The sequence below is a fragment of the Schistocerca nitens genome, chromosome 4 (assembly GCF_023898315.1).
Source record: "Schistocerca nitens isolate TAMUIC-IGC-003100 chromosome 4, iqSchNite1.1, whole genome shotgun sequence".
NCBI classification, from domain to species: Eukaryota; Metazoa; Arthropoda; class Insecta; order Orthoptera; family Acrididae; genus Schistocerca; species Schistocerca nitens.
Window position 1 is genome coordinate 419360085 of NC_064617.1, and position 27298 is coordinate 419387382.

A 27298-nucleotide genomic window follows, 5' to 3' on the forward strand; every position below is an offset into this window, starting at 1 on the left:
TTACAAAAGCCATATGCTCGTAAAAAGAGCCAAGACTATTTTATTAAACCGGTAATTACAAGGAAACGGACAACAGAATGTAAGGTATATCCAAAATACTGCTAATGGAGGGTTCCTCGATAGGGGAGGGGAGAGACGGGGGGGCGACAGTACCATGAGCAGGGGGTTGGTAGATGATTGGGAAAGCAGAGAGATAAAGAAGGTGAAGAACAAATAAAGAGGAATAAATAGGGATACATGCTACCAACCATGTAAGTAAAAAGCGAATCTTGCTGCTTTGGCTGTTTCTATACCTAAATGGTTATACTCTAAACGTACGATACGGCAGATGGCAGTTCAGACGCAGCCAGTCAACTTTATGCTGAACTTTACCCTAGGTTGTAGTTTCCTTATGCAAGAATGTCTGTACGACTCCACCAACACTTACGAGAGATGGGTTCATTCGAGGATAGAGTTCCAGATGGGATGAACGAACGCCTGAGCTCGAAGAACGGTTCTTCATACTGTGAAATTCCGCCAACTAGTGCAACGAGAACTGCGAGAAGGTAAGTCGTTAATGACTTGAAGATTTGGAACATTTTGCTTGAAAATCTTCAGTACCGTATCATCTGCTGTTGCTGCAAGGATTAAATGAGGCATTCAGCCAAGAACAATTTTCTGTCAACGCAGGTTACGTGAGTGTGCTGAGTTTTTTTTCAGGTAGCTTATTAACTGATGATGATGACTTTTAACGTGATGGGACCTTCAATTATCATAACAATCACATGTGGGAGTATGAAAACCCTCGTGAAATGCGACGGACAGACGTTAACGGAATTCAGCCTCAACGTCTGGCGGTGACTTACCGGGTGATCAAAATGTCAGTATTAATTTGAAAACTGAATAAATCACGGAATAATGTAGATAGAGAGGTACAGATTGACACACTTGCTTGGAATGACATGGGGTTTTATTAGAACCGAAAAAATACAAACATTCAAAAAATGTCCGATAGATGGCGCTTCATCTGATCAGAATAGCAATAATCAACATAACAAAGTAAGACAAATCAAAGATGATGTTCTTTAGAGGAAATGCTCAATATGTCCACCATCATTCCTCAACAATAACTGTAGACGAGGAATAATGTTGTGAACAGTACTGTAAAGCATGTCCGGAGATATTGTGAGGCATTGGCGTCGGACGTTGTCTTTCAGCATCCCTAAAGATGTCGGTCGATCACGATACACTTGCGACTTCAGGTAACCCCAAAGCCAATAATCGCACGGATTGAGGTCTGGGGACCTGGGAGGCCAAGCATGACGAAAGTGGCGGCTGATCACACGATCATCATCAAACGACGCGCGCAAGAGACCTTTCACGCGTCTAGCAATATGGGTTTTTTTATTTTTTTATTCTAATAAAACCCCATGTCATTCCAAGCACGTGTGTCAATTTTTACCTCTCTATCTAGATTATTCCGTGGTTTATTAAGTTTTCAATTTTATACTGACTTTTTGATCACCCGGTATTCACGACCTTCTCAATGGCCCCTACCCGTTTCCGCAACATCTTATCGGACAAAATAATCTGTACTTTCTCAGACATGTGTCACTTCATGTACAGTCATGCTCAAAAGTGTCCGAACGACCTGAATTGCATTTCACCTGATTCGCATGCAACCCACATAACGCAACTGTCTAGCAGGTCCTCTAATCGTTCCTTGGTACAGTCGTTTGACTATTGAAAATGGCTCCAAGTCACCCCTAGAAAACTCGGCTCTGTAACGAATAACTCAAAATGTAAAGTAATACCACGATACTATAAATATCGGGGAACACCTTATCACAGATATGACAGTCCTTAAGGCTTGTAAGCTCACTTTTTTTGCAATAAATGACATACCTGAAATGTTACCACTCTCATTATTACGTCAGGTAGGTAATGCACCTAGTAAGTTCATCGTATTCATGATTTCTTCTTCAAAGTAACATACCGTACTTATTATTTAACACAAAATGACATTAAAAATTTAAGTTATTCACGAACAGCTAGTTGAGAATATGTATGAACTTCAAATGACACGACGAACCGTCTCGTTCTGCATATGGGTTCAAACCCAGGTCATGCAGACTAATATTTCGTGACTGACGGAATCTAATAGCCATCCCTGACTAGGCATACAGAGAGTGATATACCTCGATTTTAGACAGTATCAGTTAGCAAATATCAACTTTAAATTACATAACGTAAACATTTTTAACGGACGCGAATTCCTACCCAGCATCTAGTGTCCCTGTTAACGAACTACGAGAGATGTTAAATATTGCTTCTTCACAGGTAACTTACTTGAAATGCCGTGAGGTAAAGCTTTGTGTTGGACAGTGATTCGAACCCAGAACCTAATCGGATTGTTATCGAAGCACAATCAACTGTGACATATCGGATTTTCTCGGCAGTAGCTAGATGTTTTAACTGAAATGACGAGACGAAACATTAATTTTTTGCTTCCCAGGACTCCAACCCGGAACCTATCGCTGTTATACTCCAGAGAAAACGAACGTTAAATATGGGTTTGTTACATCAGCAGCGACATGTGAGCATGTTTAAACTAGAAATAATATGACGAAGAGTTCAGTGCTGACTGGGAATCGAACCCCACACATAGCGTTGTTGACTACACACAAAGAGACGTCAGCTACCGAATTTTTCTCCACCAGCAGCTCGGAAAAACATCCTTGACTTTACAGTGATCTCTCAAATAGTCCTGTGTCTCACTGGGAGTCAAAACCGTCAGATATCGTTAGTGTTGACAACAAATGAAAATGCATTAAAAATCAAAATTATTATCCACCAGCAGACAGGTGTTCTTATGCTAGAGCTTGATAATACATAATGAAAACTTTAGTGCCGGGCCAGCATTCGAACCCATTCACGCGCAGTATGTGGAGATGTTGAGGAATCTGCAGTTTTGAACAAACAACAAATTGTAGTCGAGCTGTATTGCCACGAAGCGATCAAATTCCGCGTTAATGGTGGTCTGAGTTGCATTCCAAGTTCAGATCCAATTTTATCGACATACAGAAGCTCAAATAAAAGATGGAATAAGTGTCCTGTCACCCTACATAGCGTTTGTTTCGTCACTAGAAATAAATAACTAGTATAAGAAAGGTTACAGGTGATAGAGTTCCCACATTTCACCACTCCTGACTTTATTGTGGTTCAACTTTACGTCTACTTGGTAGAGAAGGAATATCATGTTTAATGTGAATTTCAGACCACAATGTCATTATACTTTCTTCGCTTGGCGTAGCCAGCAAGAGATTAGAATCTGTCTCTCCCTATTAAAAATCAACGGCAGAAGTTGAAATCGAACACAGACCATCATCAGAGGAAGCTATAACCAATCCAACAAACCACCCACGCCTCTTCTGTATGATTCATTTTCTATCATAACACCGTTGCGGCACACTCGATAAGAATTCTGACACACAGGCTCCCTGTAGTGGTTTGCAGCATGTTCGGTACATTCATTTACTTGGTTGACCGAATCGCCATGAACTAGCTGCCTCGGCTACCCAGTGCATACATTCGACTCTATTTTGTAATCACCGAAATAAAATCACGTAACTGCCACCTACCCAGAACTTCCAACAGTGTAGGATGCAGAAATTTAAATAGAAAGTGTTCCTTTCCAGTTGAGCTACCCTATTGCGCTATCTGTTTGTTGAAAACGTCCTGTAGTGCAAAAGAAAAGCTGTAACTGCCTGTCTCTCAGAAGTCTAGATCCGGCCATATGGTAGTTTGACCACTACAGTGCGTTAATAGGCACGGTCTTGTTGGAGGTGGTATGCCGTTGCTTTCCTCCGACCTTTGAGTTGACTTACCTAGCCAGTTAATAGGGGAACCTACAGTTTAAAGTGGCTTTCGGACCACAGTGCAACTCAGCATTTTTCACATCAACGAACACTGCCTGACGGGATATAAGTGTAAAATGCCACATATAAATCGTGGGTCTAAGGAGCGATTGAACCTGAGACATTTGTATTCGTTCTCTTGCTCTTTATCACTTTCCCACTGCGCACCTACTACTGTGTCTGTGCTTAGCATAAAAGTTAAGGATCTCTCGTGCCTTAGGAGACCTTACTTTTGGGATTACCCTCGCATAAGTGTGTGTAAACGCCTTCCGATGCCCACTCAAGGAAGACAAGGATACACAGTCTAGCTTCAATATTATAAATTCGCCTCAGTTTGTGGATGAACTCGACTTAGGTTGATAATCATTTTGAATATTTAGCAGTGCTGTACCCACTGGTGTTAAACTCGTTTTCAACCAATGATTCCCACAGCTACAGGAACACTACTTGTGATTCCTCTTAGACAAAATACTTACGCAGTGCTATCAGACGAAAAGATCAACCTGACACTAACTGTGGGAAGTGTGTTTTACAATCTTAGTACCTGGTTAATGAACTTTTCCTATTTCAGATATCTGTGAACGTTGCTGCATAAGACGATTTAAGAAGAAACGAAATTCCTTTACCTACGCCAATGTTTAACGGCACTAAATCGTGGTTTGTGAATCGTTTACCGGCTGTACTCTGCCGCATTTCGCTGGTTGGAAAGCAAAAAGCTTACTGACAAATTTCACACGAGGAAAAGGGGGACGGACGAAATGTCTCCCACTCGAAGGTCATGTTGTTTTATTTAAATGATTACAAAATCAGGTAAAACGAACAGTGAGGTTGTCAGTATAAGCACTTTTACTGTTGTCAGTATGATGCAACACCCAGGGCCTGTAATGATAAAGGACCCGTTTAGGTCAAGCATGTTGTATACAGAAGTGGAAGAGATAGCACCACTGAATTCTACGATCCGTATGCATTGCATACACACAGAAATTACTGTTACAGTATACTAATGGAGACCAATGAGTGAATTGCATATTTTCCGGTGAGACATAGTACAAGGAAACAGTCTTCGCTACATTAGGTTACTTAAACTGGTGTCAAAAAAATGGTTCAAGTGGCTCTGAGCACTATGGGACTTAACTGCTACGGTCATCAGTCCCCTAGAACTTAGAACTACTTAAACCTAACTAACCTAAGGACAGCACACAACACCCAGCCATCACGAGGCAGAGAAAATCCCTGACCCCGCCGGGAATCGAACCCGGGAATCCGGGCGTGGGAAGCGAGAACGCTACCGCACGACCACGAGATGCGGGCTAAACTGGTGTCACTCTGGGCTAGAATTTATAGTCAGCGACTAAGTGTAAGGACAATGAGTCGGATGCGGCTTTTGCAACAGTGAAATACTGTCCCATATTATAGAAGCGAATATTAAATTTGAATTACAATGCGAAAATTTTGAACTTGGATAGCTTAGAATGAAAATCTTTCTGTTTATTGCAAAGGACAACAATTGATTTTCTAAAACATTCTCTGTCATACACAACTTGAAACAGGTCACGTCAACCAAATCATATGGAAGAACTGACAGCGACGTATATCGGTAGGCAGTAAGATCCCTTGGCTTTTGGTTTGGCAGTATTCGAGAGCCATTTCTAGGCGCAAGTAAATGAAGAAAGGCAGCGCGTTTTTGTTATCAAGTAACGTCTTCATCGATTACTTTAGTTTTAATGTAATCTACGAGTAATTACTGATGTTTGATATTAACATGAAAAGGATTCCGTAGACAGGGAAAGAACCTGTTCTTGGGAAACTACTTCTATAGTGACCAAAAGGCATCAAATGATCTTCAAGTACAGTGTTCCAGCAGCGGTATGAAGAAAATGACAGTAATAATGACGGTAATAATCGATTTATCCGGTAACTTCACACTTCACAGTGGATTTTCTCGAACTAAGAAATTTCCTGAATTAGTGAAAATTTCAAAATGGCTTCACATCGAGGCTATGATGCCTAGAAGAGTCTTTACATCCAGCTATCGTGAGAATAGCATAATCTCCGCATCAGAAGCTTGCTTCTACTTAACCATTTAATAGACTCGCATGACTAATTTTGTATGCTAAGAACATCATCCGTTACAGCACACTCCTGGGGCTGGGAAATGTGGCCACAATGGTCTGGTGGAACGAACTATCACAAGTGCAATGCGTGGGTTCAGGCATTTACTTTTAAGAGGCACAAACAGATTTACTATACCTCTGGTAACCTCGAGAAAGACGTTATAATCCAGAATCCGCATTAAACATCACGTTCCTTCATTCCCAACTGGATAGAGCCGGTTTGCTTTAAGAAATGACATAGGCGGAGGTCATTGTAAACAGAAATACTGTCGCCAGTGAAATTACTTACATTACAAAATCTTATTTTATTTGATGGACCGATAGCCATTTAAAGAAACAGGGCTCTTATTTTACTTGTACTTGCTTGAACTAGAAACGTTGAAAAATTTGGTGCTGGACTGCGATTCGAATTCGTATCTCCCCCTTCGAGGATCTGAATCTCTCGGAACAGTATACTTCAATCATTTCGTTCCTTTTTCCAAGACTGCAACCTTCTCTAGGTATCCTCAAAAGGTAAGTATGTGGGACCGATTCCTGATCCAGTACACAAATATTCATAATTTCATTACAAGCCCTCTCACGTGCACACCGGCCTGCTAGTAAAAATTAACGTGTATTTTTAATTTCTGTTCATGTGTTTCCAACAATTTCTGGTCAAACACGCACACGTCTTACTGTTGCTGAGTAAGCAATTGATACTTAAGTTATATTCGTGGACGATAAAGAAGAACGATAGGAGTGCGGTTCGATTGTCGCTCAGGCACAAAAATTAGTATCCTCATTTTAGATTCAAACGCCTAGCAGCTGGTAAGAAAAATCGATGCTTGACATTTGATGTTTTTAGTTAACAATCTGATTACGTGTTGGATTCGTACCTCCGTCACAGAACTTCACATTGTGCACTTCATCTTTACATGCATACACACTCTGTTACTTCTGAATGGAGGTATATCAGACAACTTTCGTGGTTAGTTAACAGGGATGAAAGGGTCTTGATAGGAGACCCGGGTTATTATAAAAACTGTCGTCTTTTAATTTCAAGTTTAGTTTTGGTTACTGATACTGGCGAAAATTTCGATAATTCATGACTCTTCACGGCTAATCAGCAATATGATATGATTAGATTAGATGAGATTAATAATTGTTCCATAGATCATGAATACGACATTTCGTAATGATGTGGAATGTGTTATTTTAATAACATATTTCTTTACATACTGGTATTCAATTTCTTACAAAAATTTTTTGTTGTCTCTCTCATTCTTTTCTATCTTTATTTCTGTCTGTCTGTCTGTCTTTTCACGTCACTACTCTCTCGAATTGTTTTAAATTGTTGCTCTTTGGTTTATTTATTTATTTTTTGATTATTGGCGTAACAACGCATATATGGAAAGAGTTACGTGAAATACTTTTAACAATGCTGTGCTTTGAATTTCTTTATCATCGTTACCTTTTTGCAAAATAAAATGTATCTATGGAAGTCTTATTGTTCTGTATCTGGCCTACAATTTAAAGAACGATTTTTCTTAACTGCAACTCATGCTAAGGATCAATATAACTTCCCTACTTCATAGTTATTAAAAGTTGAAATTACTTTTAATGAACACTGATGTTACAGTTCGTATGATCGTTCAAAAACACAAGTTCGCAGTGGATTTTATTTCTTGGTGAAATACTATTTCATACCACGACTAGCCCAAGAACATGAGACTCTCATAAAAAAAATTACGTTATCACTATAAAATTTGCCAGATCAGAACGGAGCACAGCAAGATTACTATCAGATTTTGAAGGTACATTAAATTATTTGCACTGTAAATTATATCCTATCAGCAGCCCGCGTCAACCTGCAACACATCATAAAATCTGCTGATCTTCACTGCCAGCCTGGGAGCTAAAAGAAATAATATTATTTTACTATTATTTTACCGCTTCCTTGCGGTATGCTCGACTATATTGTAAGTCGTTTAAATACGCCGCGGCAGCGGCTCTTCGTTCTCCACACAGCTCAGCACCACAGATAATATTTATATAACTGAAAAAATGTCTCAACAGGATGGGATAATAGGCAAGCAAGCTTTAACAATTAATAATACAAGTTTTCATTTAAACAACTCTATTAAAACATTTAAATATCTCATTGATTACAGACCTGTGTGAATTCACACGTAATGGCGTACATTTCCCAGTCTCGACAAAAGAATGCTACATTCGCGTTCTCCACGACAACAACAGGAGATCTTACTCTCACAACTTCCAGATTAAGAAGACAAAGAATTTAATTTACATCACGCATTATATACTAGTTCCTTTTGTAATCTCTGTTCAACATTTATCTTCTGTGGCGGTTTTATTACTCGCCGACGCAGACGTTCTCAAAAATAAATAATAAAAAAAAATACATAATTTTACACAATGACACAATATGATACATCTAATTTTCTAATTACTACATAATATGTTGTTTTTGTTTCTTACTAGACGTTACAATGCCCCCTGGCAGCAATTGACTAACGTTGAAAATGTTCGGCAATATGCTGCCACTAACGTCTGTTTGGTTATTGTCTGTTACCTTGGTTGGAACATTCACTTTACACTTCTTAGTTCTTTCACACTGTAGGTTTAATTACACTTTTTATACTGTTCTTACACTTTGCGAGGTGACCGTCAACCTAGTCCCAGGGTCATTACATTTATTTGGCTCCCCCATTCGGGCTACGTGCGATCAGAAAACCTGGGAAAACTGCGCCGGAGCCATGGTCATCTCACAAAAAGTTCAGACTGTATTCAATGTTCACATATAACAAAGGCTATTTGTGATAGTATGTTAAACTTTTAGTCTCTTTGTTATCAATATAATATTTGTGTTCTGGATTGTAATGAAAGTCACTTATTACACATTTTTACAATAGTATAATGAATCGTCCTTGCACTTACTCGCGACAGTTGGTTTAAAATGTCTAGCATTCGTGCGAGTATCCTTCATTAACATGACGAAAACATATTAGATCGATACATCACTAAACCCATGAATACTTTGAATTTGTGTTGGATAACTCAAAAAAAAATGTTTGTCACATCATTTCGTGTCCACTAAACCCTGTTCATGTTAGTTCATTAGATACATAGTTGATAGTTCATTTGAATGACAACAATGTTGTACGGAGCTGGCGGCGCGAAGCAATTGTTGAGTAGCGTCGTCTGGAACGCCGCGTACTGACGGCCGCTGGGTTCGACGACCGGCTCTCAGTAACAGCGACGTCGTGCTGACGTGGCGCCCAAGCAGTCGCGAACCGCGGCGAACCATTCGCCGATGTCGGCGAGTGGCAGTGGTTTACCGCGACCGGCTGGCTGGCGGCACGGCACTCGTCTCTGCTTCTCCGCGTGGCTCCCCGTCGTAGCGCATGAAACAAACATTCCACAACGGTGTACTGTCTTTAAGGACACAGATTACTAGCTGTGGAAGAAGATGCAACTTGTTAAAAGCGTTTATTGTTCAGTAGCCGTCGCTTCACTGGTATGCACTGGTATGTTTTGGCGTGATAACAGGTTTCTTGTGGCATTGTGACACTGGTATTCAGGGTTCGTCACACGCACATTGTACTACACATTTTCACTCACTCCCACGGTTGATACACTGCCAGAGCGTCTTTCAACACGCGAAAATGTTTCGTTACACACATACTAAATGTCTCCGTCGAGCGATGTTTGTTTGAATCGACTTCGAACGGATCAATAACTACTGTTTTTATACACTGTCTATTGTTCGTTGAGCACTGCACTAGGACAGTCTATCACTCAACACTAGACTTATCGACGTATATATTGGTGCAAATACAACAGTCATTTTCTGTCCCTACTACACACAATATTCCGTCCTTTCCTTAATTGTTTATGCACACAGTTTATTTTTTAATACCTTTTAACTGTTCTTCGCATAATTACTCTCATCTACATGGCGTCTATTTGTTTTTACCTTTTCTCAACACAGTTTTCATATTGTTACTAGGCGTATATAGCCCTTTTGTAAATTTTTTAAAGGTGTGTGATTTTTATTTATTTATTTTTTTTTTTTTTTTTTTTTTTTTGTACATAGTTTTCCTTTCCTCCTTTCAGTGTAGCTTGCCTGGTTATCACCCATCTAGCAAACAGATTTTACCATGTGCATGACAGCTTGACTTGGGCATATTGCTCAATAAATACTTCATTTAGCACTAGCATTATTTTTAATGAATTTTCCTATATGACTACAGTGTAGGTTCCGCATTGGTTGACTTAATTCGCGTATCGCGTAATGAATATTCAAGGGCGTGTACCAAGTACACAGGCTTCAATTGAAGCATTGCTACATACAGAGCGGAGTTTCCACGGAACGGGCTTGTTTTTAATTAGCTTCTGCTCCAGTGTCGTTCTCAAATCACTACTGACAGCAAACATCACATCACATAATTGTTGCATAGTACAAAGTCAATGTTTGGCTAGTAAAGACTCTCTCTCTCAGGGTTCCTTATTCTAATACAATTACAGCAATTACCTTACTATATAAGATTGCATCATTAATTGCACTTACACACTACACATAGAAAATGGTTCAAGAAATTAATCCTTTATAAAATGATTCAAGAAATTAATCCTCACTTTATCAACAAGAAGATTGTTCGTTGCTTAATGAGCATATAATATTTTAATGACTAATTGTCTGTAAACAAAATCTTTCCTTTGTAAGCTATTGCTCACTTTCTGATTCCACTTCCTCCAAGTTTAATTACCCACAAATTTCTTTCTTAATACTAACATACTTATATTCTAAAACACAATTAAAATCTTCTTACAACTATTACTCTTTATATGTGATATGTCACTGAATAAATAACTTCACATCTTTACATGGATATAATCCTTTGATCTTCCCCGTATGGGGATGTGCTAACAAATAGCTACATTCGTGTGGCACGCTTATTACTTCAAAGGGCCCTGAATATAGCAATTGCCACTTACTATTCTGTTTTAAGGTGGCTGAAGATTTAGGGTGGTTACGAATAAGTACTAGGTCTCCTACATTATATTTCTGTTCGTTAGTTACACCTCGATCGTACCTCTTTTTTTTCTTTGGCCACTACTTCTCTCCTCGACCAAGGGATGGAGTAAGTTGCGCGACAGTATGTTTTGTGGGGCATCACCTCTAAGTGATAGTGGTACCCTTTTACTATTCCTGGTCGGTCGGTAAATACCATAGTATATTCCGATAGCAGCTGCGTCAACTGTTGCTTTTGTGTATCGCTTAAACCTTCAGATTCCTGCACTTTGGTTTGAAATGCCTCAACATTTGTTTCATAATTTCGATCCTCTAAATTCGGGTAATAGAGGTCTGCTGCATGTGAAAAATCATCGAGGTGTAGTACCCAAGGGTTCCTACCTTTGATATTGATTCGATTACAACACGGCACAAGTACCTCCTTCGATTTCATCATAGATAACTCAATCCTCCTACCCCTATTAATTATGCTTAATTTCCCCAAGGAGAGGTCGATCAATGCGTCCCTCTCACGGAGAAAATCTACTCCCAGAATGCAGGCCACCTTTAATCCTTTAACAACGAGGAACGAGCTCACTATGGCTTCGCCCTCCTTACAAATCTCCACCTGCACCTGGTACTTAACTAACTGGCTCTGTGCACTAATGGCTCCAGACACCTTACAATTATTAACCGGGAAAGTCGGAATGCTATGTCCTTTTCCCAGTGCTTTAAATAACTCCATACTCATTACACTTACTGAGGCACCTGTGTCGATGATTATATTCACTGCAACATCATTGATTTTCGCTTCGATAATAGCTTGCACATTTTCGTTATTATCGTTCTTACATTCGTGCGGTTCGTTCAGCAGATCTTTATCCATACTGACACCGTCGTTGTATCGCAGCATACGTATCCCAGGTATATTATTATCACTCGTGTTGCTCTCACTCCATCCCTCGGCCATCGATGGAGAGCATATCGAGGCCGATTCTAGTTTGTTGGATTGCTTACTTGTGAGGTACTTGGACGGCTATTGTCCGCGACCTCCACTATATGTACATTCTGATTTGTAGGCCGCCACGGCTGCGCAATAGGCGCGTTTTGCGGTGGTGGTCTATTGTTATCATACCGGTCATTACCCTGTCGCTCTGGGCTTCTTCGCTGATTCTGTTGCCAATTTCGATTACTATCACTATAATTGCTCTGCCACTGACCTCGCGCATTTTTCCAGCGGTTGGTCCCTGACATTCCGGATTCATACCGGTCGTCAAATCGACGCTTTTTGTTATAAGTTGGTTGTCCATACCCGTTCTGGCTCCTACCATTACTACCATTTTGCGAATGTTCTTGTCGCTTGTTACCACCCCCACCATTTCCATGGTTGTGGTTTTGTGCACTACTATTTCTATCATGTTTACATCCTGACCCATTATTCCGCGAGTGATCGCACGCTGATTTTGCGTCTTCCTGTATCAAGTCTATTGAATCTAGAACAGACAGGAAGTTTTCCATGTCGCTTTCTGGTACGTGTATTAATTTCTCTTTGATATGAATGGGTAAATGTGATTTTAGCAGTCTTATTATGTCTCTTGGTGATATAGGCTCGTCCCAGTAGCGCGTTTTGTTTATATATTTTTCAAAATACCGCCTCAAATTCCCAAGACGGGGTGAGTACGGTTCGGGATTATATACTTCTTTTCTTAGCCGCTCTTGTATACAAGGCGACCAATATTTCGACAGAAATGCCCTTTCGAACTGTTCGTATGTCCTGCAGCTGTCTGCTACTTCTGTAGCCCACAACGCTGCGTCACCTTGAATGTACGACATTACGTATTGAATTTTCTGTGTTTCGTTCCATACACTGGGCAAGATATTTTTAAAGCTTTTTATGAATACTACTGGGTGTACTGATTTCCGTTCAGTAGTAAACGTTTGAAATTGCCTATTTTTGATTAAACTTTCTTCAACTAATATTTTTGAACTACATGGGTTTGCTCCTGGGACATATGCTGTGTGCTCCGAACCGGAGCTACAGCTCTTCGCATTATCGACTACAGATTCCCCATTGTTGTATCGCGTATAAGTTTGTGCGTTGCCAAAACCATGGGCTGTTGGCGACATAGGTTCCTGTTCCAGATGTTTTCTGCTTTGTGCTAAACCCTTCTCCAGGTCGGATATCCGTTTGTTCATATTCACTTGCCACTGCGGAATATCCTCACTGAGTATTTGTTTGATGGTTTGCACGTCGTTCTGTACCTGACTATTTACTGCGGTACTGAACGATTCGGAATCTCTATTTGCTATGGCTGCTTGTACTTTAGAATTAATATTTTTGTCAATCTCACTCTCCTTCACTTCTAGCCATGAGTTGAATTCTGTTTCAATTTTAGTTGCTTGTTCGTTCCACTTCTGCTCTACAAGCTGTGTGGAATCTATTTCTAGCTTTTCTACCCGGTTGGCTAATACACCTATTTCGTCTACCCTGTTAGTGTTTGCTACTTGCAGGTTGTTGACCTGTTCAGTCAGCTCCTGCACGGCCTTAGGTATCGACTCATAATTCTGTTTCATATCTGCAATCTCTTTTTTCATATTTTCTAACGACTGCACAAGTTGCTGGTCACGCTCAGCTTGCTGGCGATCTCGCTCGGCTTGCTGGTGCGCAAATTTTTCCTGGTAATCTAACACACGCTCTAAGATAGCCTGAAGCGAATACCCACCAGGCAGATTACCACTCTCTGGTTCCTGCTTTCCTGGTGGTGGTACAACTTCTTTATCTACATCTCCTTGATCACTAGTGGGCGGTGGCACCACTTCCTGTGCCCCTGCCCCCACATTTTCGCATGTTATATCCTCAAAGAGAGTACTAGTACTACTTGAGGTACCCGGTTCCACATTTCCTACGCTACCTAATTGCTGTTCCTCAGTATCCATATTGCTCGGACGTTGACTGCGCAACTTAACCATATTCCTAAATTGCTTACTAAAACACAAACCTGACAGTTTTGTCACTTGCACACAAAATACGTTAATTTATCTACACTACACTGCACACTAAAAATTACTATCTACCATCAACTTTGTCCTGTCCCAAACACTAACATCAAACTACGCACAATATGCACACCACCAGCGATATGAGATCACTTCACTGGAGCTCAACTTCTACAAACAGGACAACTACATTGTAGTCTTACCTTTAGTTTATCTTATCTCGGGGTTCGGCTGCCCCCGGATTACGTAGTCGTTAGAGCTTCTCAGTACTATCAGGATCGTCTTCTCAGACTCGCTTGCAGTAGTACGTTTTGTCATGAAGGAGTGTTTGCACATTCATTAATGCATAGCATTGATCATGATATACATACATACATTTATCACTAAATACATATATATATATATATACATACATAACAATCAACCCTGAAAGAAAAATACATAAAATTTTATAATTGTGGCCACTGCAAATTCGGGCCCCGCGTTTTTGGGCGACAGTTTCACGTCACTACTCTCTCGAATTGTTTTAAATTGTTGCTCTTTGGTTTATTTATTTATTTTTTGATTATTGGCGTAACAACGCATATATGGAAAGAGTTACGTGAAATACTTTTAACAATGCTGTGCTTTGAATTTCTTTATCATCGTTACCTTTTTGCAAAATAAAATGTATCTATGGAAGTCTTATTGTTCTGTATCTGGCCTACAATTTAAAGAACGATTTTTCTTAACTGCAACTCATGCTAAGGATCAATATAACTTCCCTACTTCATAGTTATTAAAAGTTGAAATTACTTTTAATGAACACTGATGTTACAGTTCGTATGATCGTTCAAAAACACAAGTTCGCAGTGGATTTTATTTCTTGGTGAAATACTATTTCATACCACGACTAGCCCAAGAACATGAGACTCTCATAAAAAAAATTACGTTATCACTATAAAATTTGCCAGATCAGAACGGAGCACAGCAAGATTACTATCAGATTTTGAAGGTACATTAAATTATTTGCACTGTAAATTATATCCTATCAGCAGCCCGCGTCAACCTGCAACACATCATAAAATCTGCTGATCTTCACTGCCAGCCTGGGAGCTAAAAGAAATAATATTATTTTACTATTATTTTACCGCTTCCTTGCGGTATGCTCGACTATATTGTAAGTCGTTTAAATACGCCGCGGCAGCGGCTCTTCGTTCTCCACACAGCTCAGCACCACAGATAATATTTATATAACTGAAAAAATGTCTCAACAGGATGGGATAATAGGCAAGCAAGCTTTAACAATTAATAATACAAGTTTTCATTTAAACAACTCTATTAAAACATTTAAATATCTCATTGATTACAGACCTGTGTGAATTCACACGTAATGGCGTACATTTCCCAGTCTCGACAAAAGAATGCTACATTCGCGTTCTCCACGACAACAACAGGAGATCTTACTCTCACAACTTCCAGATTAAGAAGACAAAGAATTTAATTTACATCACGCATTATATACTAGTTCCTTTTGTAATCTCTGTTCAACATTTATCTTCTGTGGCGGTTTTATTACTCGCCGACGCAGACGTTCTCAAAAATAAATAATAAAAAAAATACATAATTTTACACAATGACACAATATGATACATCTAATTTTCTAATTACTACATAATATGTTGTTTTTGTTTCTTACTAGACGTTACAGTCTCTATTTGTTTGATGTGCTCGACTATCGGTGAGGCACGAAAACGTCCGTGAATGAGTTTCTTAGTTTTGAATACAGTTACGAAAGAAATATAAAAACAACTATGACAGTTAGTGGTTTATGATGCTTAGTTTGCAGTCAGTTCTGAGTTTTATTAGTAACTACGCTCCAGTCCCTACATCTGGTTACAGAAATGCGAATCAGACGCATTACGTATTCCAGGCTGTAGCAGCCGCGTCTTTGAGAGGCCAGCTATGGTCACTTCCCAGCCCGCTGTTGGATCACATCGGTTCGTCTTCTTCCTGCAAGTACTGTAACTGAGATTTGGCAACAAGGCAAGGTATATTTGGCAACTCTGTGATCGACGAGCTACTTTTTGGCGTGCACGGAATTAAGCCTCAAAGTTCACTTAATTTTTCCTGTCATTTCCATTAAAAAATCTGAGTTATTATCGCTTGAGGTATAACAAAAGATTGTAAATTTACGGTTTTCAGCCCAGGGAAGTCGCTGCATATGGAAATCGCAACTAAACTCGTCCTTTACATAGCAGTTTACGAGTTCTAGCAACTATTGGCCTCGTAAGAGGATCGCACACCACATACCTCTTCGCTAGCTCTGTGGTGACGTGCTGATCTCTGAAAAAAGCATCTGTTATGGTTCGCGGTTCAATTCTCGCTGAATGTAACGTTTTTATCCCTTCTGTGAAAGAGCTACAGCCGGCCGCGGTGGTCTCGCGGTTCTAGGCGCGCAGTCCGGAACCGTGCGACTGCTACGGTCGCAGGTTCGAATCCTGCCTCGGGCATGGATGTGTGTGATGTCCTTAGGTTAGTTAGGTTTAAGTAGTTCTAAGTTCTAGCGGGCTGATGACCACAGTAGTTGAGTCCCATAGTGCTCAGAGCCATTTGAACCATTTGAACCAAAGAGCTACAAGCAGTCAGATCAAACATCGATAAGGAAATCGCAAGAAAATACTTTCAGCTCATAGTGGAATGGTGAAAAATTTACAATGCTGCATAACAGGTAGCGCGTTGTTCCGCTGCTGACAAGCGAATTTTGGGTCTCTAGGAATACATAACTTTATTAATGAAATGCCACATTTGCATACCTGTTAAGTATGACACAGCATACCAATTAAACACAGAACCAGTCGAAATCTAAGTAAGTAGTATTTTACTAATTCGTGCCGATAGATGCACACTTGTGTAGAGATACTCAGTTTTATCAGACTTTCGTCGTAAGGTTATGTAAGGTTATCGTGGATAGTTTTATTTCATTTCTTATAATGCAGTGCACAATTTTCGTAAGGTTTCTTTTAGTGTTGTTTAAACAATACTAAACATGAGAGAGAAACTAATCATCAACGATATATGCGAATTCCATGATGTTGTCTATGACAGTCCGACAATGCACATGCAGTTTACTTATTACATGCAGGTAGAAAACTTGTTCAGAGTTAAAGCTGTCAAACAAGGTTTGAAGAAGAATAAAATGCCACTACCAGACGACAGCTAATGTAGAAAATACTTTTCTGACTATTTTGGCATGATGCGCTCTCCCCATACATAATACAAAAGCTTCGAGATGCATCTGCTGCCTGGCCGTCTATTAAAACTGAAAAGAACAAAATGTCGCAGAAGTTAGCCCTTTTCCACATGCGGCCATTTTTGGTTGAGAGGTGAAGGGAATTATGTTCAAAGTGCCATTAAATTGGTAACTTCAGCGGACAACATAATTGCGTTGTAAATAATGTAGCAGCGAATGCAATAGAACACGCAACTTTTTTTTACGGTGCGCGACACTTACCGTGACACTACTAGCTGTCATCTAGCTAAAGCGCCTCCAGAAGTCGACAACAGTTCTTCCAGAACTTCCGCATTCAACAGTGCTGTGATATAATCCATATGGCCGGATCTAGACTTCTGAGAGACAGACAGTTACAGCTTTTCTTTTGCACTACAGGATGTTTTCAACAAACAGATAGCGCAATCGAGTAGCTCAACTAGAAGGGGACACTTTCTATTTAAATATCTGCATCCTACACTGTTGGAAGTTCTGGGTAGGTGGCAGTTACGTGATTTTATTTCGGTGATTACAAAATACAGTCGAATGTATGCACTGGGTAGCCGAGGCAGCTAGTTCATGGCGATTCGGTCAACCAAATAAATGAATGTACCGAACATGCTGCAAACCACTACAAGGAGCCTGTGTGTCAGAATTCTTATCGAGTGTGCCGCAACGGTGTTATGATAGAAAATGAATCATACAGAAGAGGCGTTGGTGGTCTGTTGGATTGGTTATAGGTTCTTCTGATGATGGTCTGTGTTCGATTTCAACTTCTGCCGTTGATTTTTAATAGGGAGAGACAGATTCTAATCTCTTCTGGCTACGCCAAGCGAAGAAAGTATAATGACATTGTGGTCTAAAATTCACATTATACATGATATTCCTTCTTTACCAAGTAGACGTAATGTTGAACCACAATAAAGTCAGGAGTGGCGAAATGTGGGAACTCTATCACCTGTAACCTTTCTTATACTAGTTATTTATTTCTAGTGACGAAACAAACGCTATGTAGGGTCACAGGACACTTATTCCATCTTTTATTTGAGCTTCTGTATGTCGATAAAATTGGATCTGAACTTGGAATGCAACTCAGACCACCATTAACGCGGAATTTGATCGCTTCGTGGCAATACAGCTCGACTACAATTTGTTGTTTGTTCAAAACTGCAGATTCCTCAACATCTCCACATACTGCGCGTGAATGGGTTCGAATGCTGGCCCGGCACTAAAGTTTTCATTATGTATTATCAAGCTCTAGCATAAGAACACCTGTCTGCTGGTGGATAATAATTTTGATTTTTAATGCATTTTCATTTGTTGTCAACACTAACGATATCTGACGGTTTTGACTCCCAGTGAGACACAGGACTATTTGAGAGATCACTGTAAAGTCAAGGATGTTTTTCCGAGCTGCTGGTGGAGAAAAATTCGGTAGCTGACGTCTCTTTGTGTGTAGTCAACAACGCTATGTGTGGGGTTCGATTCCCAGTCAGCACTGAACTCTTCGTCATATTATTTCTAGTTCAAACATGCTCACATGTCGCTGCTGATGTAACAAACCCATATTTAACGTTCGTTTTCTCTGGAGTATAACAGCGATAGGTTCCGGGTTGGAGTCCTGGGAAGCAAAAAATTAATGTTTCGTCTCGTCATTTCAGTTAAAACATCTAGCTACTGCCGAGAAAATCCGATATGTCACAGTTGATTGTGCTTCGATAACAATCCGATTAGGTTCTGGGTTCGAATCACTGTCCAACACAAAGCTTTACCTCACGGCATTTCAAGTAAGTTACCTGTGAAGAAGCAATATTTAACATCTCTCGTAGTTCGTTAACAGGGACACTAGATGCTGGGTAGGAATTCGCGTCCGTTAAAAATGTTTACGTTATGTAATTTAAAGTTGATATTTGCTAACTGATACTGTCTAAAATCGAGGTGTATCACTCTCTGTATGCCTAGTCAGGGATGGCTATTAGATTCCGTCAGTCACGAAATATTAGTCTGCATGACCTGGGTTTGAACCCATATGCAGAACGAGACGGTTCGTCGTGTCATTTGAAGTTCATACATATTCTCAACTAGCTGTTCGTGAATAACTTAAATTTTTAATGTCATTTTGTGTTAAATAATAAGTACGGTATGTTACTTTGAAGAAGAAATCATGAATACGATGAACTTACTAGGTGCATTACCTACCTGACGTAATAATGAGAGTGGTAACATTTCAGGTATGTCATTTATTGCAAAAAAAGTGAGCTTACAAGCCTTAAGGACTGTCATATCTGTGATAAGGTGTTCCCCGATATTTATAGTATCGTGGTATTACTTTACATTTTGAGTTATTCGTTACAGAGCCGAGTTTTCTAGGGGTGACTTGGAGCCATTTTCAATAGTCAAACGACTGTACCAAGGAGCGATTAGAGGACCTGCTAGACAGCTGCGTTATGTGGGATGCATGCGAATCAGGCGAAATGCAATTCAGGTCGTTCGGATACTTTTGAGTACGTCTGTACATTTCCTCCCCCTTTCCAACCTTTCCCACTCCTACTCCCTACCTCCCTCCCTTCCTTGGACCTGTTCCATTCCTTGCCTCTCACAATTATGGCCGCTACTAACCTTTGGCTTTAACTCTTCATATTTTTTACGCATCTGATACTACTTTTTTGTTTGATTATATAGGCACATCAAGTTGTTTTGTGCCTCTGTGTGTCCTAACATTTAGTGCAGTTGGGTCAGCGTAAGAGACAGTCCAGCGTTTTAATTTCTGTCTTAACGTATGAAGTGCCATTGAAAATGGTTTATAGTCTTGTATATTCTTAGGTCTGTTTCTGGTTAAGTATCCGACAAATGTAATATATCGTGAATGGTGATGATTTTTCAGTTTCATTCTACTTTGGTTTCTTTCCACACTGTTTTATGGTATGTTACGTCTCGCTATAGCATACGACTTTTGATTGTATACTCAGTACGTGACAGTGCTGCTGTTTTCTGTTCGTTGGTATTAAATGCCCTGCTGTTTTGGGAAACTTTTAAAGAGCTCAAGTGTGGTAATTGACTTGTACTTTTATTGCATTAATTGTTTTGCCCTCGATTATTGAAGGTTGTAATAAAGACATTACGTACTTCCTGATATGGCAGCCCTTATCTGAAGTATCCTTGTGTCCAGAGGAGGTAGACTATCAGTTATGTAACATATATTTATGAGTGTGGTCCGCCTTTAGCAAAACACAATTTTGTGTTTTGCTAAAGGAAGACCCCACTCAAACATATTGTTAAAGCAAACACAGACAAAAGAGCTTCATGATGATTATCAGTTATGTGTTTGTTGTCATTGTTCATGATTAAATTTGAATTTGTTGTACGTATTTGTAAAATCTAAGCATTCTATTTCCGAAAACACTGTTTTGTGTGTCTGCTACGTACACTCTGATGCGACACGTCCTGTATCTTGTTATACACTGAGATGACAAATTTCATGGGATAGCGATATGCACATATACAGATGGCGATAGTATCGTGTAAACAAGTTATAAAAGGGCACTGCATTGGCGGAGCTGTCGTTTTCACTCAGATTATTCATGTGGAAAGGTTTTCGAAGTGATTATGGCCGTACGACCTGAATTAACAGATTCTGAGCGCGGAATGGTAGTTGGAGCTAGATGCATGGGACATGCCATTTCGGAAATCGTTAGAGAATCAATATTCCGAGGTACACCGGACAATGCAGTGGCTGACAGCCTTCACTTAACGACCGAGTGCAGAGGCATTTGTATAGAATTTTCAGTGGTAACAGACGAGCAACGAAGGGTGAAATAACACCAGAAATCAATATCAGACGTACGTCGAACGTATCCGTTAGGACAGTACAGCGAAATTTTGCGTAAATGGGCTATGGCAGCAAACATTCGACGCTATTGCCTTTGCTGACAACACGTTATTGCCTGCTGCTCGTCTCCTGGGCTCGTTGCCATATCGGTTCGATCCGAGACGACTGGAAAACCGTGGCCTGGCCAGATGTCCCGATTTCATTTGGCAAGAGCTATGGTGGGGCTCGAGTGAGGCGCAGAGCGTACGAAGTCATGGATCCAAGTTGTCAACAAGGCACTGTGCAAGCTGGTTGTTGTTCCATAGTGGTGTTGGCTGTGTTAACACCGAGTGGACTGGGTCCTCTGGTCCAGCTGAATCGATCGTTGACTGGGAACGGCTGCGTTTGGTTACCATTTGCAGCCATTCTCGGACTTCATGTTCCCAAACCAACGATCGAATTATCCTAGACGATAATGTACCGTATCACAGCGTCACAATTCTGGTTTGAAGGTCATTTTGGACAATTCGAGCGAATAGGTGGGCCATCCAGAATGTCCGACAAGAATTCCATCGAAGGTTTATGGGACATAATCGAGGGGTCAGTTCTTGCACAAAATCTTTCATCGGCAGCACTTTCGCAATTATGGACGGCTATAGATGCAGCACGGTTCAATATTTCTGCAGGGGACTGAAAGCTGCTGCACTACGTCGGGCAAGAGAAGGTCCGATACAATATGAAGAGATATCTCATGACTTTTGTTACCTCTCTGTATGCACTCAATAATTTTTGTAATAGTTTATTGGATATATTGTAATTCTAACTTTCTCTTGCAAGATAATTTGAAGACTGGTTCAGGTAAGCAGGAACTAGGCAAATCAATTCAATAAAAAGGGAATCTTGCAACTTCGGTTGTATCAAAATCAAACTGGTTAACACAAGTTGCTGTACTGCAAATAATGTAGCATGCTGGAAATCCACAGTGCATTTCAGACACTGAATACACAAAACAAAATGAATGCTATGACCAGGGGTAAACAAGGAAATGAGTAAGAATGCACATTTGACGTAAATTGCGCTATCAAGGGTCACAACAGGAAATTCCTGGCATACCTCCCTAACGAATGATTTTCGACCCACGTTCATTAGAGCTTTTTGTAATTTTTTGATGTCAAAAATAAATAGCTCGAGTTTCTCACACATGTATTTATACACACTGTACATTTATTTATTCCATGTAATTTTATTTTTTTAGTGGGCCATCCTTCTTCCGTTATAAATCCTCCATAAATTGCTAGAAAACTTCTTAGGTTCATGTTTTATATTTGGAACTGATTTTTACCTCGGAATTTTTCCTTGCAGAATGAATCCAAATGATATATATGGAAAATCAATCTCTCTTCACGTTTCGGAAGTTTGGAATTCTTTGACATCTAGCACCTTGTTTTGTAAATCTTGGAGCTTGAGATACTGTTGTTGAGAAAAGTAAGCAGAGCTGTCCGGTCGGGAAGCAAGTCTTTTCCTCAGAGCTTCAGTTCTGCCAATACCTCTGTGTCCTGAGACACACATGGATAGAGCAGTCAGTAAGAGCCTTATCCGCAAAAGTCACACACTTTTTTACTTGCTAGGTGTCAAAACTGTGAAAACTTTGCATCAGTGAGAAAGATTCATTTTGAGAAAGTTGGTTTCTGTTTTATTTTTGTTCCGAGAGCGTTCCTCTGAAAGGAAACACAATACAGTATTTTGAATACCTTCGAAAGTTATATTGAGGTGGAAGAGTTAAATGGGGCACCCTGCAAGTCAGAGACTGGTTTGATGCAGCTCTCCATGCCACTCTATCCCGTGCAAGCCTCTTCATCTCCGAGTAACTACGGCAACTTACTTCCTTCTGAATCTGCTTAGTGTATTCATCTCTTGGCCTCCCTCTGCGATTTTTAACCACCTCGCTTCTCTCAAATACTAAACTGGAGATCCCTTGATGCCTCAGAATATGCGCTACCAACTGATCCCTTCTTCTAGTCAAGTTGTGCCACAAATTTCTCTTCTCCGCAATTCTGTTCAGTATCTCCTCATTAGTTACGTGACCTGCTCATCTAATTGTCAGGATTCTTCTGTAGCACCACCTTTCGAAAGCTTCTATTCTCTTCTTGTCTAAGCTATTTATCGTCGATACATAGCTGCACTCCATACAAATACTTCCAGAAAAGACTTCCCGACACTTCAATCTATACTCGATGTTACCAAATCTCTCTCCTGCAGAAACGCTTTCCTTACCATAACCAGTCTACGTTTCATATTCTCTCTACATCGGTTATTTTCCTTCCCAGATAGCAAAACTCATGTACTACTTTAAGTGTCTCATTTCCTAATCGAATTCCCTCAGCATCGCCTAATTTAATTCGACTACATTCTATTCCAGTGGACATAGTAGTGATAAAAGATATACGACTTTATGCAAGATAGCACGTTAATGGGATGTTGAGCCGCACCCCAGCAAGTGCAGACTAGGCGGCAATACCTCGCCCTCCCATATTCTGAATTATCCGCTCTAAAGCGGCACAACGCATTCTGTCCCACGCTGCACTGCGATAATCTGGTCCCGCGGCAGGACGCAAACGGCCTCCGTCCTTCAGGAATGGTTCACAGCAGGCCCGCCCGGTTTATGGAAACTAATACCCGTTCTTCAAGATAACACCAACCCTCTGTAGTCGACACGGTATTATTGCGGTTTAATGACCCTGCATGTATCGCTATCGCCCGAACTTGATGTAAGCGCTTTATCCGGGGCCCGGCAGCACGTAAACATTGGCAGAAGAGATAACGATCCATTTTCCGCCGCCATATTCCTGGACTGCGGGCCGTGTTTCAGTGAACCAATGGCTTACGGCGACGTGCAGCATAGCGTCGTTACGAGCCAATTATTATTCGCGAGCTCTCTGTCTTGTGCTTGCTTTCCTTCTGCCATCCACTGCCAGCCATTCCACGCCCAAGCATGCCGTGGGTATTTATGTTAGCACTAGCAGTCCTGATTACATTGCCTGTCATATCTCTGTTGTTAGTCGCAGCTGCTATAAAAAAACAGTCTTTAAAAGATGGAGAATAGCCTAAACGAATAGCATAACCTTTCATTGCGTGCGCCGCCGTCTCTTGTGTTTCAGTGCCCCACCGAATGACAAACACTCTCATTAAGACAACGTCTCGCTGCCTACTCTTTCCTTTGTTATTTTAAAGCCTCCCCACTCTTTCCTCTTTTTAACTTTCTCGCCCTCTGTTCTTACAACACAGAAGTGAAATCTTTTCTCTTTTTATTAGCTTTCGCTTTGTAGACGTTACTTCTTTTTATTTCCACCATTAATTTCTTTTCGTGCTCCTCCGACATCGTTATCGCCGCGCACTCCCAGAAGGCTTTGCACCACCAACACGCCCCTCTTCGCCCCCTTCCGGCACCTCTCTTCCCTCTGTCCGGTACGGCGCACAGCGCTTTCGAATAACTGGCCAATAGTGACGCCGTTTCTTGTGCCCATTGCAGAGTTCTGGGAGGACCACTTCCACTGCAAGTACCCCAACAGCTCGCTGACGCCGTACAACTCCAAGTACACGACGCCGTGCACCACCAAGGAGGTGCTCACTCGCAACAACACCGCCTTCGAGGATCAGCTACAGTTCGTCAGCGACGCCGTTATGGCCTTCGGGTACGCCTTCCGGTAAGTACTGCGAGCGATCTACAATTCACTGCACAAATGCCTACATTTAATCAATGTGCGGAACCAATACGGTAAATTGTATGTTATGTGATCTTTTCTCCAAAATACCGAGTGGTTGTAACTAAAGTGCAGACACTTCTAGAGGTCCAGTGTAGGCAGCGAAACTTGGAACATATTTGAAAACGCAAAACCGATTTAAGCTGGAAAAAAGTTCCAATTTTGGCCAGCAGGTACAAATCAGTCGCTGTGATTGTAAGAAAGACCTATATACACTATTGGCCATTAGAATTGCTACACAAAGAAGAAAATCAGATGATAAACGGGTATTCACTGGACAAATTATTATACTAGAACTGACATGTGATTACATTTTCACGCAGTTCGTTTGCATAGATCCTGAGAAATCAGTACCCAGAACAACCACCTCTGGCCGTAATAACGGCCTTGATACGCCTGGGCATTGAGTCAAACAGAGCTTGAATGGCATGTACAGGTACAGCTGCCCATGCAGCTTCAACACGATACCACAGTTCATCAAGAGTAGTGACTGGCGTATTGTGACAAGCCAGTTGCTCGGCCACCATTGACCAGACGTTTTCAGTTGGTGTGAGGTCTGGAGAATGCGCTGGCCAGGGCAGCAGTCGAACATTTTCTGTATCCAGAAAGGCCCGTACAGGACCTGCAACATTCGGTCGTGCATTATCCTGCTGAAATGGAGGCTTTCGCAGGGATCGAATGAAGGGTAGAGCCACGGGTCGTAACACATCTGAAATGTAACGTCCACTGTTCTAAGTGCCGTCAATGCGAACAAGAAGTGACCGAGACATGTAACCAATGGCACCCCATACCATCACGCCGGGTGATACGCCAGTATGGCGATGACGAATACATGCTTCCAATGTGCGTTCACTGCGATGTCGCCAAACACGGATGCGACCATCATGATGCTGTAAACAGAACCTGGATTCATCCGAAAAAATGACGTTTTCCCATTCATGCATCCAGGTTCGTCGTTGAGTACACCATTGCAGGCGCTCCTGTCTGTGATGCAGCGTCAAGGGTAACCGCAGCCACGGTCTCCGAGCTGATTCTCCATGCTGCAGCAAACGCCGTCAAACTGTTCGTGCAGATGGTTGTTGTCTTGCAAACGTCCCCATCTGTTGACTCAGTGATCGAGACGTGGCTGTACGATCCGTTACAGCCGTGCGGATAAGATGCCTGTCATCTCGACTGCTAGTGATACGAGGCGTTGGGATCCAGCACGGCGTTCCGTATTACCCTCCTGAACCCACCGATTCCATATTCTGCTAACAGTCATTGGATCTCGACCAACGCGAGCAGCAATGTCGTGATACGATAAACCGAAATCGCGATAGGCTACAATCCGACCTTTATCAAAGTCGGAAACGTGATGGTACGCATTTCTCCTCCTTACACGAGGCATCACAACAACGTTTCACCAGGCAACGCCGATCAGCTGCTGTTTGTGTATGAGAAATGGGTTCTAAACTTTCCTCATGTCAGCACGTTGTAGGTATCGCCACCGGCGCCAACCTTGTATGAATGCTCTGAAAAGCTAATCATTTGCATACCACAGCATCTTCTTCCTGTCGGTTACATTTTAGCGTCTGTAGCGCGTCATCTTCGTGGTGTAGCAATTTTAATGGCCAATAGTGTAAATGTTTCTATGTATAATGGATTGTAACAGAACTGTACAAAAAAGGGCAAACAAATGAGAAAGGTATAACGCTTATTTTGTTATTAATCAACGCTTTCGCAAATTGTTCAATATGAGCACCGGAGATGTAGACGAGATCCTGATCAGGGACAGATTTGTACCTGGTGGCCAAAATTGGAATTGATTTTTGTCCGTTGTGAATCGGATCCACATTAGTATACGGTATATACCAAGTTTTGCAGCCATACTATAATCACACACTGGACCTCTTTGAGTAGCTGCACCTTAATTACAACCACCGTGTAAACGAAGAAGTTCTATGAAATGTCCTTGGCGCTCAAGGTATACGTCACCTTCTGCGAATATGACAACCACTTCGTACAGAAACACTTACTGTGCAGACGTGGAGAAGCAGGCTTCATCACTGGATTTCTCATAGCAACAGGCGTGCTGTGGAAATAATGCAAAACTTCGACGATACCAGCCGATGCAGAGCCAGACAGCGTCAGCAACACTAGCTACGTTTAGAAAGCTCAACCAGCAGAAATAAAGAAGTTGCTGAAAATACAAGTAGCTGAAAATGTAAATAGCATTTCTTCAACTTCTGACATAGCCATATAACCTGGTTTTTCATGGGACCCCCCAGTCATTATAATGACTGTGTGGTTCTTTTGTAAATTGCTCTCTTAAGGAGGTGTAACGTTTGTAGACCTATCAGTATAATGTGTCAGTCTCGTGTTCAATTGACTCCACCGTACTAGTATATGATATGTATCATACAGTCAACCGGTTACAGTAAGATTTTACTTACCCTGCTTTCGACGCCATGGTTGGCTT

The 27298-nt window shown here is 41.0% G+C and overlaps 1 protein-coding gene across 1 annotated transcript in view; it reads left to right on the forward strand.

Moving 5' to 3' along the window:
- The window catches only part of LOC126251616 (metabotropic glutamate receptor 4-like), an 868913-nt gene that overhangs the window by 579908 nt on the left and 261707 nt on the right, over window positions 1-27298 (forward strand). The window contains exon 5 of the mRNA XM_049952156.1: window positions 24609-24783. Coding sequence (XP_049808113.1) covers window positions 24609-24783 — 175 coding nt within the window. The remainder of the gene's footprint in view (window positions 1-24608; window positions 24784-27298) is intronic.